General features: G+C 42.5%; 1 protein-coding gene across 1 annotated transcript in view; it reads left to right on the top strand.

The window, feature by feature from the left end:
• Positions 1-13,298, top strand: part of vmp1 (vacuole membrane protein 1) — a 182,757-nt gene that overhangs the window by 40,838 nt on the left and 128,621 nt on the right. Inside the window, exon 3 of the mRNA XM_072243335.1 lies at positions 6,134-6,269. Within this exon, the coding sequence (XP_072099436.1) occupies positions 6,134-6,269 (136 nt within the window). The remainder of the gene's footprint in view (positions 1-6,133; positions 6,270-13,298) is intronic.

The raw sequence follows: 13,298 nt of genomic DNA, 5'->3' as shown, positions 1-13,298 counted from the left end.
ACAAGGACTGCTAAGTCCCTCTGCACCTCTTGATGTTTGAATTTTCTCTCCATTTAGATAGTCTGTACTATTGTTCCTTTTACCAAAATGCATTATCATACATTTCCCAACCCAATACTGACCCCTGAGGAACACCACTAGTCACTGGCAGCCAACTAGAGAAGTCCCTTTTTGTTCCCACTTGCTACCTCCTGGTTGTCAGTCATTCCTCTATCCATTCCAGTATCTTTCCTGTAATGCCATAGGATTTTATCTTGCAAAACAGCCTCGTGTGGAACCTTATCAAATGCCTTTTAAAATCCAGGTAAATGACATCTACTGCCTCTCCTTTGTCCACCCTGCTTGTTACTTCCTCGACGAACTCTAATGGATTTGTCAGGCAAGATTTCCCTTTACAGAAACCATGCTGACTTTGACATATTTTATCATTAGTCTTGAAGTACCCCAAAACCTTATCCCTTAATAGAGTCCAACACTTTCCCAACCACTGAGGTTAGATTAACTGGCCTACAATTTCCTTTATTTTGCCTTCCTTCCTTAAAGAGTGGAATGACATTTGCAATTTTCCAGTCCTCCGGGACCATGCCAGGATCAAGTGATCCTGGAAAGATCATGACCAGTGCATCCGTTATCTCTTCAGAAACCTCTGTCAGGACTCTAGGATGTAGTCCATCTGGCCCAGGTGACTTATCCACCTTAAGACCTTTGAATTTGCCTGGCACTTTTCCCTTTGTAATAGCAATAGCACTCATTCCTGCTCCCTGACACTCATGGACCTCTGCTCATGTATTCCACAGTAATAACTGATACTAAGTACTCATTAAGTTCATCTGCCATTTCTTTGTCCCCCATTGCTTCCTTACCAGCATAATTTTCCAGTGGTCCAATATCAACTCTCACCTCCCTCTTATTTCTTTGTATAACTAAAAACATTTTAGTATCCTGCTTTATATTATTGGCTAGTCTGCCCTCATATTTCATCTTTTCCCTTCTTATAGCTGTTTTAGTTGCCTTTTGTTGGATTTTAAAAATTCCCAATCATCCAACTTCCCACTCGCTTTTGCTACCTAGTATGAAACACAGAAACATAGAAAACCTACAGCACAATACAGGCCCTTCGGCTCACAATGCTCTGCCGAGCACGTACGTACTTTAGAAATTACCTAGGGTTACCCGTAGTCCCCTGTTTTTCTAAGCTCCATGTATTTATCCAGGAGCGTCTTAAAAGACCCTATCGTATTGACCACCACCACAGTTCCCGGCAGCCTGTTCCACACATTCACCACTGTCTGCGTTTTTTTAAAAAAAAAAACAACTTGCCCCTGACATCCCCTCTGTACTTACTTCCAAGTACCTTAAAACTGTGCCTTCTCGTGTTAGCCATTTCAGCCCTGAGAAAAAGCCTCTGACGATCCACACAATCAATGCCTCTCATCATCTTATATACCTCTATCAGGTCACCTCTCGTCCTCCGTCGCTCCAAGGAGAAAAGGCCAAGTTCACTCAACCTATTCTCATAAGGCATGCTCCTCAATCCAGGCAACATCCTTGTAAATCTCCTCTGCACCCTTTCTATAGTTTCCACATTCTTCCTGTAGTAAGGTGACCAGAACTGAGCACAGTACTACAAGTAGGATCTGACCAGAGTCCTATATAGCTGTAACATTATTTTTTGGCTCTTAAACTCAATCCCACAGTTGATGAAGGCCAATGCACCTCATGCCGCCTTAACTACGGAGTCAGCCTGCGCAGCAGCTTTGAGTGTCCTGTGGATTCTGACCTCAAGTTCCCTCTGATCCTCCACACTGCCAAGAGTCTTACCATTAATACTATATTCTGCCATCATATTGGACCTTCCAAAATGAACCACTTCACACTTATCTGGGTTGAACTCCATCTGCCACTTCTCAGCCCAGTTTTGCATCCTATTAATGTACTGCTATAACCTCTGACAGCCTTCCACACTATCTACAACACCCCCAACCTTTGTGTCATCAGCAAATGTACTAACCCATCCCTCCACTTCCTCATCTAGGTCATTTATAAAAAATCACAAAGAGAAGGGGTCCCAGAACAGATCCCTGAGGCACACCACTGGTCACCCACCTCCATGCAGATATGACCCGTCTGCAACCACTCTTTGCCTTCTGTGGGCAAGCCAGTTCTGGGTCCACAAAGCAAGGTCCCCTTGGATCCCATGCCTCCTTACTTTCTCAATAAGCCTTGCATGGGCTACCTTATATGGATTTCAGCAAGGCATTTATATACTACATCTACTACTCTACCTTCATCAACGTTTAACAAAGCCTTGCTGACTATTCCTAATCATATTATGCCTGTCCGAATGGTCATAAATCCTGCCTCTCGGGATCTTTTCTATCAACTTACCAACCACTGAAGTAAGACTCACTGGTCTGTAATTTCCTGGGCTATCTCTACTCCCTTTCTTGAATAAGGGAAAAATATCTGCTACCCTCCAGAACCTTTTCCGTCCCCATTGACGATGCAAAGATCATTGCCAGAGGCTCAGCAATCTCCTCCCTCGCCTCCCGCAGTAGCCTGGAGTACATCTCATCCAGTCCTGGAGACTTATCCAACTTGATGCTTTCCAAAAGCTCCAGCATATGCTTTTTCTTAATGTCTATATGCTTAAGCTTTTCAATCCTCTGTAATTCATCCTTGCAATCGCCAAGATCCTTTTCCATAGTAAGTACAAGCAAATCTGCTATCTCCTCCGGTTCCATGCACACTTTTCCACTGTCACGCTTGATTGGTCCTATTCTCTTACATCTTATCCTTTTGCTCGTCACATAATTGTAGAATGCCTTGGGGTTTTCCTTAATCCTGCTCGTCAAGGCCTTCTCATGGTCCCTTCTGGCTGTCCTAATTTCATTCTTAAGCTCCTTCCTGCAAGCCTTATAATCTTCTAGATCTCTATCATTACCTAGTTTTTTGAACCTTTCATAAGCTTTTCTTTTCTTCTTGACTACATTTTCAACAGCCTTTGTACACTATGGTTCCTGTACCCTACCATCCTTTCCCTGTCACATTGGAACATACCTATGCAAAGTGCCATGCAAATATCCCCTGAATATTTGCCACATTTCCACCATATCTTTCCCTGAGAACATCTGTTCCCAATTCGTTTCCAAGTTCCTGCCCTGATAGCCTCATATTTCCCCTTACTCCAATTAAACACTTTCCTAATTTGTCTGTTGCTAACCCTCTCCAATGCTATGGTAAAGGAGATAGAATTGTGATCACTATCTCCAGAGTGCTCTCCCATTGAGAGACCTGACACCTGACCAGTTTCATTTCCCTATACCAGATCAAGTACAGCCTCTGCTCTTGTAGGCTTATCTACATATTGTGTCAGGAAACCTTCCTGAACACACCTAACAAACTCCACCCCATCTAAACCCCTTGTTCTAGGGAGATGCCAATCAATATTTGGGAACTTAAAATCTCCCACAATGACAACCCTGTTATTGTTGCACCATTCCAGAATCTATCTCTCTCTCTCACTCTCTTTTTATATATTTATATATACACACACACACCCCCAGTAGAGTCATTGATCCCTTGTCTCTGATCAGCAGTGCCACACCCCACCTCTGCCTCCCTTCCTGCCCCTGAGCCATCTACGTCTCTGTCATGGCCACAACATCATAGCTCCAAGTACTGATCCACGCTCTAAGCTCATCTGCTTTGTTCATAATACTCCTTGCATTAAAATAGACACATCTAAAGCCGTCGGTCTGAGCGTGTCCCTTCTCTATCACCTACCTATCCTCCCTCTCGTACTGTCTCCAAGCTTTCTCTATTTGTGAGCCAACAACCCCTTCCTGACTTGTCAGTTTGGTTCCCACCCCCCCAGCAATTCTAGTTTAAACTTTCCCCAATAGCCTTAGCAAACCTCCCTGCCAGAATATTGGTCCCCCTGGGATTCAAGTGCTCCCTGTCCTTTTTGTATAGATCACCCCTGCCCCAAAAGAGGTCCCAATGATCCAGAAATCTGAATCCCTGCCCCCTGCTGTAATCCCTCAGCCATGCATTTATCTTCTACCTCTCTCTTTTCCAATACTCACTGTTGTGTGGCACAGGCAGTAATCCTGAGATTACTACCTTTTGAGGTCGTGCTTCTCAATTTCCTTCCTAACTCCCTGTAGTCTGTTTTCAGGTCCTCCTCCCTTTTCCTACCCATGTTACTGGTACCAGTATGTACCACGACCTCTAGCTGTTCATCTTCCCATTTCAGGATATCGTGGACACAATTAGAAACATCCTGGACCCTGGCACCTGGGAGGCAAACTACCATCCGTGTTTCTTTCCTGCGTCCACAGAATCGCCTGTCTGACCCCTTAACTATAGAGTTCCCTATCACTGCTGCCATCCTCTTCCTTTCCCTACCCTTCTGAGCCACAGGGCCAGACTCTGTGCCAAAGGTACGGCCACTGTTGCTTCCCCCAGGTAGACCATCGCCCCCCAACCGTACTCAAACAGGAGTACTTATTGTTAAGGGGGACAGCCACAGCTACTCTCTATTATTTGACTTCCCTTCCCTCTCCTGACTTTTACCCACTTATCTGTCTCTTGAGGCCCCAGTGTGACTACTTGCCTATAGCTCCTCTCTATCACCACTTCACTTTCACTGATGACAAAAGTCATCAAGCTGTATTTCCAGTTCCCTAACCTGGTCCCTAAGGAGCTGCAGCTCGACGCACCTGGCACAGATGTGGCTGTCCAGGAGGCTGGGAGTCTACCAGACATCCCACATCTGACTCCCAGTACAGAACACCAGCCTCACAGACATACTTCCTGTTACTATTCTTCACAGGTAACCTACCTCACCTCAACCCGTTATCACTGAAGCCCCATTGAGCCAAAGCCCTCCTACTCTATCTACCTCTACCCTGTCGCCCGCTCTATAAAACTGTCTTCTTTTAAACTCCTCGTGCTGACGTCCACATGCTTGCACAGTCATCCCTTTGTCAAACTGCCGAAGAAAACTCTGTCTCCTTTTAAACTCTTCGCACTAGTCTAACTCGCTGACATTCACATGCTTGCACAGTCGTCCCTCGATGCCCTTTCCTTGGCTTTTGAAGTCCTTCACTTTCCTTGTCAAGCATGGTTGCTTAGCCCTGCCATTTGAGAACTGTGACTTCTGTGGGACATAGCTATCCTGTGCCTTGTGAACTATTCCCAGAAACTGCAGCCACCTCTGCTCTGCCGTCATCCCGGCTAGTATCTCCCTCTAACCCATCTGGTCAAGCTCCTCTCATGCCTCTGTAATTCCCTTTATTCCACTGCAATACTGATACATGTGACTTGTGCTTCTCCCTCTCAAATTGCAGTCATGTACAGTCTTATAATTATTACTGTCTTGTACAACTTGAAATTTGTTTTAAGGCAGCAGTGTAGTGCAAAGACATGAAATTGCTATAGATTCCAAACTAAATGAATAGTGCAAAAAAAGAGTGATGGAAGTGTTAATGGGTTCATGATTAATGGTGATGGTCCTTGGTAAAGGAAGCTACCATCTTGAGTCACAGTTTCAGGACCATGTCCTTGATGGTGACAGGGGTTGTGTCAATGATGGACATGGCTGAGTCTACCATACCACACTCTTCTGCAACTAGTCAGAATGCTAATTTTTAGTGACATATTAAATCTCCTCAAGCTGTTAACAAAGTTCGTTCATGATTGCATCAACGTGTTGGACCCGATATAAATCCTCTGAGATATTGATGCCCAGGAACTTAAGGCTGCTCACTGGTGATCACTAAATGAGGACCTGTGGGTGTTCTCCTGACTTTCTCTAAAGGTGGGAGAAGAGTGTCACTTGGTATGTCAACACTTCAGAATCAAGTTTTTAAACCTTTCCCTACCTTGTACATACTCAAATACCAAGGGACCATTAGATAATTCAGGTTTTGTTAATGCTCGCTTAACATCCTTGAGCACCTCTTGGTAGAGGTTTGCATGTCTGATAACTTTTTGTGTCTAAGTTAAGTTTTCAAAATCAGTTCTGCTATTGAAGATCAAACTGGATGCTACCAGGGCATTTTTTAAATTGCAAAATTGATGTATTGATTTGGATAGATGGTTTTTGAAAATGGCTTTTTTATTTCAGATCTCTTGTCATTGAATGAGAGGAAACTGAAGGATCAAGAGGAGAGGGAGACAATAGTTTTATGGAGGCGGCCTGCCACCACTCTACACTACTTCCTCCTAGAAGTTATCATAGACTTTAAAGAATGGGCAATAAAGTAGGTAATGGAATACTTTACTGGTCAGTCCTGTCTGAGGAGCTGGCTATTATTCGGACATTGTAAATCTGTATTATGTTGCAAAGTTCATTGAATGCTGAAGTAGTAAATTAAAAATTAGGAATACAGTCAAGTTCCCTGACTTAAAAAAAATCTGATATTCATGTTGCATACTTTGTCTTTTGCAGTAATTTTAGTTTTAGTAAATTACAGTGCAATCAAAGTGGATGTTAGGATTATTCTAATCAAATAATTGTTTTTGATGCTTAATTTTCCACATTATACGCCTTCTGCTGTTTAGTTATTCATTGAACTTATCTATGTCCCTTACACTCTGCATGAAATGTGTGTCTATTGGTTTCTGTCAGCAGATTTAGATATGATACACTGTGTCTTGTCATCCAAGTCATTTATGTAGTTTGTAAATGCAGGAACTGGGAGCCAAGTACTACTCCTATTAGTAACTGTGCCTGTCTGAAAATTATCTTTATTTGTTTTCTGTCCTTTAATCAGTCTTTCCTCCATGATGATGTATTATGCCATGAGTTCTTAGTTCATTTAAGAGTCTTGTGTGTTACTTTATCAAATAACTTTAAAAATCCAAACGTGTTCTACCTACCCTCCCTCAATCACTTGGTTGGTGATGTGTTTAAAACTTAGATGTATTGAATGGTCTGTACTATTTCATTATTAAAAATACTATTCATCTGTGGCATTTGTTCGTAGCAGCACGTTTTCAATGATCTGAGTAGACCCTCCAAGTATTCCATACATATAAAAATATGAGTTGGGCGTTGTAGACTACTTGTTCTCTGCAGCCTACTCTGGCATTCATAAGACCATAAGATATAGGAGCAGAATGAGGCCATTTGGCCGTTCAAATCTGCTCCTCCATTTCATGGCTGATCCATTTCCCCTGTCAGACTCAATTTCCTACCTTCTCCCCGTATCCGTTCATGCCCTGACCAGTCAAGAATCTTATCAACCTCTGCCTTAAATATACAGTTGAAGTCAGATGTTTACATACACCTTAACCAAATACATTTAAACTCAGTTTTTCACAATTCCTGACATTTAATCCTAGAAAACATTCCCTGTCTTAGGTCAGTTAGGAACACTATTTTAAGAATGTGAATTGTCAGAATAATAGTAGAGAGAATGATTTATTTCAGCTTTTATTCCTTTCATCACTTTCCCAGTGGGTCAGAAGTTTACATACACTTTGTTAGTATTTGGTAGCATTGCCTTTAAATTGTTTAACTTGGTTCAATCATTTTGGGTAGCCTTCCACAAGCTTCTCACAGTAAGTTGCTGGAATTTTGTTCCATTCCTCCAGACAGAACTGGTGTAACTGAGTCAGGTTTGTTGGCCTCCTTGCTCGCACACAATTTTCAGTTCTGCCCACAAATTTTCTATCGAATTGAGGTCAGAAAATGATGTCAAAGTCTGGTTCATCCTTGGGAGCAATTTCTAAATGCCTGAAGGTACCACGTTCATCTGTACAAACAATAGTACGCAAGTATAAGTACCATGGGACCGCACAGCCGTCATACCGCTCAGGAAGGAGATGCATTCTGTCTCTTAGAGATGAATGTTCTTCGGCGCGAAAAGTGCAAATCAATCCCAGAACAACAGCAAAGGACCTTTTGAAGGTGCTGGAGGAAACAGGTAGACAAGTATCTATATCTACAGTAAAATGAGTCCTATATCAACATAACTTGAAAGGCTGCTCTGCAAGGAAGAAGCCACTGCTCCAGAACCGCCATAAAAAAGCCAGACTACGGTTTGCAAGTGCACATGAGGACAAAGATCTTACTTTTTGGAGAAATGTCCTCTGGTCTGATGAAACAAAAATTGAACTGTTTGGCCATAATGACCATTGTTATGTTTGGAGGAAAAAGGGTGAGGTTTGCAAGCCGAAGAACACCATCCCAACCGTGAAGCATGGGGGCGGCAGCATCATGTTGTGGGGGTGCTTTGCTGCAGGAGGGACTGGTGCACTTCACAATATAGATGGCATCATGAGGAAGGAAAATTATGTGGATATATTGAAACAACATCTCAAGACATCAGCCAGGAAGTTAAAGCTCGATTGCAAATGGGTCTTCCAAATGGTCAATGACCCCAAGCATACTTCCAAAGTGGTGGCAAAATTGCTTAAGGACAACAAAGTCAAGGCTTTGGAGTGGCCATCACAAAGCCCTGACCTTGATCCGATAGAAATGTGGGCCGAACTGAAAAAGCGTGTGCGAGCAAGGAGACCTACAAACCTGACTCAGTTACACCAGTTCTGTCTGGAGGAATGGAACAAAATTCCAGCAACTTACTGTGAGAAGCTTGTGTAAGGCTACCCAAAACGTTTAACCCAAGTTAATCAATTTAAAAGCAATGCTACCAAATACTAACAAAGTGTATGTAAACTTCTGACCCACTGGGAAAGTGATAAAAGAAATAAAAGCTGAAATAAATTATTCTCTACTATTATTCTGACATTTCACATTCTTAAAATAAAGTATTGATCCTAACTGACCTAAGACAGGGAATGTTTTCTAGGATTAAATGTCAGGAATTGTGAAAAACCTGAGTTTAAATGTATTTGGCTAAGGTGTATGTAAACTTCTGAAGTCAACTGTACATAGAGACTTGGCCTCCACAGCTGCCCGTGGCAATGGGTTCCACCAATTCGCCACTCTCTGGCTAAAGAAATCCCTCCTGATCTCCACTCTGAAAGGATGCCCTCTATTCTGAAGCTGTCTCCTGTGATCTTAGACTCTCCCACCACTCTATCAAGGTTTTTCACCATTTGATAGGTTCTAATGGGGTTGTCCCTCATTCTTCTGCATTCTAATGAATATGGGCCCGGAGCCATCAAATGCTCTTCATATGACAAGCCATTCAATCCTGGAGTCAATTTTGAGAACCTCCTTTGAGCCCTCTTCAGTTTCAGTACAGCCTTTCTAAGATGAGGGGTCCAAAACTGCTCACAATGCTCCCAAGTGAGACCTCGCCCGTGTTTTATAAAGTCTCAACATTACATTCTTGCTTTTATATTCTAGATGAATGTTGATATTGCATTTGCCTTCCTCACCACAGACTCAACCTGCAAATTAACCTTTAGGGAATCCTGCGCAAGGACTCCAAGTCCCTTTGCGCCTCAGATTTTTGTATTTTCTCTCCATTTAGAAAATAGTTAACTCTTTCATTTATAAATTGCATGATTATACACTTCCAGGCACTGTATTCCATCTGCCACTTCTTTGCCCTTTCTCCTAATCTGTCTAAGTCCTTTGGCAGCCTCTCTACTTCCTCCAAACTATCTGTCCCTTCACTTATCTTTGTATCATCTGGAAACAAAGTCATCAATTCTGTCATCCAAATCATTGACATATAATGTAAAAAGAATCGGTTCCAACACAGACCCCTGATGAACACCACTAGTCAGCAGTAGCCAGCCAGAAAAGGCTCCCTTTATATCCACTCTTTGTCTCTTGCCAATCAGCCACAGCTTTATCCATGTGAGAATCTTTCCGGTAATACCATGGGCTCATATCTTGTTAAGCAGCCTCATGTGTGGCACCTTCTGAAAATCCAAGTGCAGAACACCAACTGATTCTCCTTTGTCTATCTTTCTTGTTATTTCTTCAAAGAATTCTAACAGACTTGTCAGTCAAGATTTTCCCTTGAGGAAACCATGCTGACTACAGCCTATTTTATGTGTTCCAAATACCCCAAAACCATATCCTTAGCAATTGACTCCAACATCTTTCCAGCCGGAGGTCAGACTAACTGATCCGTGATCTCCTTTCTTCTGCCTGTCACTCTTGGAGAGTGGAACCATTCCATAATCCAGTGATATTGTAAGATCATTACTTATACCTCCAGTCTCTTCAGCCACCTTTTTCAGAACTCTGGGGTGTAGATCATCTGGTCCAGGTGCCTTATCTACCTTTAAACCTTTCAGTTTCCCAAGAATCTTCTCCCTAGTAATGGTAATTTTGCAACTTCATGACCTCTAATACCCAGAACTTCCACCGCACCAATGTGAAGAATGATGCAAAATAAGACATAGAAGTAGAATTGGGCCATTCAGCCCATCCATCAAGTCTGCTCCACCATGGCTGTTATATTATCCCTTCTAACCCCATCCTCCTGCCCTTTCCCCATAACCTTTGATACCTTTATTAACCAAGAACCTATCAAGCTCTGCTTTAAATAAACCCAATGACTTGGCCTCCACAGCCAGATGTAGCAATGAAGTTCACACATTCACCACCCTCAGGCTAAAGAAATTCCTCCTCTTCTTTGTTCTAAAGGGATGTCATCTGGTCCTAGACTCCCTTACTATAGGAAACATCCTCTTTGCATCCACTCTAGATATTTATTCAATCTAGATATTTATTCAGTTCGCCTGCCACTTACTTGACACCCCCCCCCCATTATTACCTCTCCAGCATCATTTTCCAATGGTCCAATATCCTCTTTTGCACTTTATCCTCTATGTATAGAAACATAGAAAACCTACAGCACAATACAGGCACTTTGGCCCACAAAGCTGTGCCGAACCTTAGAAATACCTAGGCTTACCCATAGCCCTCTATTTTTCTAAGCTCCATGTATCCATCCAGGAATCGTTTAAAAGACCCTATCGTTTCCAGCTCCACCACTGCTGCCAGCAGCCCATTCCATGCACTCACCACTCTCTGTGTAAAACAACAACTACTTACTCCTGACATCTCCTCTGTACCCACTTCCAAGCACCTTAAGACTATGCCCTCTCGTGCTAGCCATTTCAGCCCTGTGAAAAAGCCTCTGACTTTCCACATGGTCAGTGCCTCTCATCATCTTGTACACTTCTATTAGGTCACCTTTCATCCTCCGTTGCTCCAAGGAGAAAAGGCAGAGTTCACTCAACCTATTTCATAAGACATGCTCTCCAATCCAGGCAACATTCTTGTAAATCTCCCCTGCACCCTTTCTATGGTTTCCACATCCTTCCTGTAGTGAGGCAACCAGAACTGAGCACAGTACTCCAAGTGGGTCTGACCAGGGTCCTAAATAGCTGCAACGTTACCTCTCGGCTCCTAAATTCAATCCCACAATTGATGAAGGCCAATGCACCGTATACCTTCTTAACCACAGAGTCAACCTGCATAGCAGCTTTGAGTGTCCTTTGGACTCAGACCCCAAGATCCCTCTGATCCTCCACACTGCTGAGAGTCTTGCCATTAATGCTATATTTTGCCATCATATTTGACCTACCAAAATGAATCACGTCACACTTATCTGGGTTGAACTCCATCTGCCACTTTTCAGCCCAGTTTTGCATCCTTTCAATGTCCCACTGTAACCTCTGACAGCCCTCCACACTATCCACAACACCCCCAACCTTTGTGTCATCAGCAAATTTACTAACCCATCCCTCCACTTCCTCATCCAGGTCATTTATAAAATTCACAAAGAGTAGGGGGTCCCAGAACAGATCCCTGAGGCACACCACTGGTCACTGGCCTCCATGCAGAATATGACCCATCTACAACCACTCTTTGCCTTCTGTGGGCAAGCCAGTTCTGGATCCACAAAGCAAGGTCCCCTTGGATCCCATACCTCCTTACTTTTTCAATAAGCCTTGCATGGGGTACCTTATCAAATGCCTCCTGAAATCCATATACACTACATCTACGACTCTACCTTCATGTATCTGAAGAATATTTTGGTATCTTTTTTAATATTATTGGCTAACTTACCTTTGTATTCCATCTTTACCTTAATGGCTTTTTTAGTTTCCTTCTGCTTTTTAAAAGCTTCCCAATTCTCTAACTTCCCTTCAATTTTGGCTTTATTATATGCCCTCTCTACTTTTGCTTTTACTTTGGCTTTGATTTGTGATGTTAGCCATGGTTGTGTCATGTTTCCTTTAGAATAATTATTTCTCTTTGAGATGTATATATCATGTGCCTTCTGAATTGCTTTCAGAAATTCCAGCCATTGCTGTTCTGCCTTCATCCTTGCCAGTGTCCTTTTCAGTCAATTCTGGCCAACTCCTCCCTCATGCCTCTGTAATTCGTTTACTCCACTGTAATACTGATACATCTGATTTTAGCTTCTCCTTCTCAAATTTCAGGGTGAATTCTATCATATTATGATCACTTTCCCCCAAGGCTTCTTTTACCTTAAGCTCTCTAATCAATTTTGGTTCATTGTGCAATACCAGATCCAGAATAGCTGATCCCTGAGTGGGCTGAACCCTGAGCTGTTCTAAAAAGCCATCACGTAGGCATTCTAGAAATTTCTCCCTCTTAGAATCCAGCAACAACCTGATTTTCCCAATCTACCTGCATATTGAAATCCCCATGACTATTGTAACATTACCCCTTTGATATGCATTTTCTATCTCCCATTGTAATTAGAAGGCTACATCCTTACTACTGTTTGAGGGTCAGTATATAAAAGGTCTTTTTACCCTTGCAGTTTCTTAGCTCCATCCACCATGATTCAACACCTTCTGATTCTGTCACCTCTTTCTAATGATTTGATTTCATTTCTTACTAACAGAGCAACATCACCCCCTCTGCTCTCCTGCCCGTCCTTTCGACATAATGTGTATCCTTGGACATTAAGCTCCCAGCTATTGTCGTCTTTCAGCCGTGATTCAGTGATGTTTACAACAACGTGCATGCCAGTCTATAACTGTGCCAAAGTTCATCTACTTTTCCTGTATACTGCACACAGACAAATATAGCATCATCAGTCCTGTATTCACCCTTTTCTATTTTGGCCACCTTTTATGTTGCAGCTAATCCTGTTGACTGCAATTTTGCCTGATCATCAGCCTCTCCTTGCTTGCAGTCTCACTGCACATTAACTCTGTTAACAACTACAGTGGTGCTAGAAAGTTTGTGAACACTGTAGAATTTTCTCTATTTCAGCAAAAATATGACCTAAAGTGTGATCAGATCTTCACGTAAGTCCTAAAACTGGATAAAGAGAACCCAATTAAATAAATAACACAAAAAGCATTATACTTGTTGA

Source organism: Mobula birostris, chromosome 25, assembly GCF_030028105.1.
Source record: "Mobula birostris isolate sMobBir1 chromosome 25, sMobBir1.hap1, whole genome shotgun sequence".
NCBI lineage: Eukaryota > Metazoa > Chordata > Chondrichthyes > Myliobatiformes > Myliobatidae > Mobula > Mobula birostris.
Note: the sequence above shows the minus strand (reverse complement) of the source record. Positions and strands in the feature narration are given on the sequence as shown.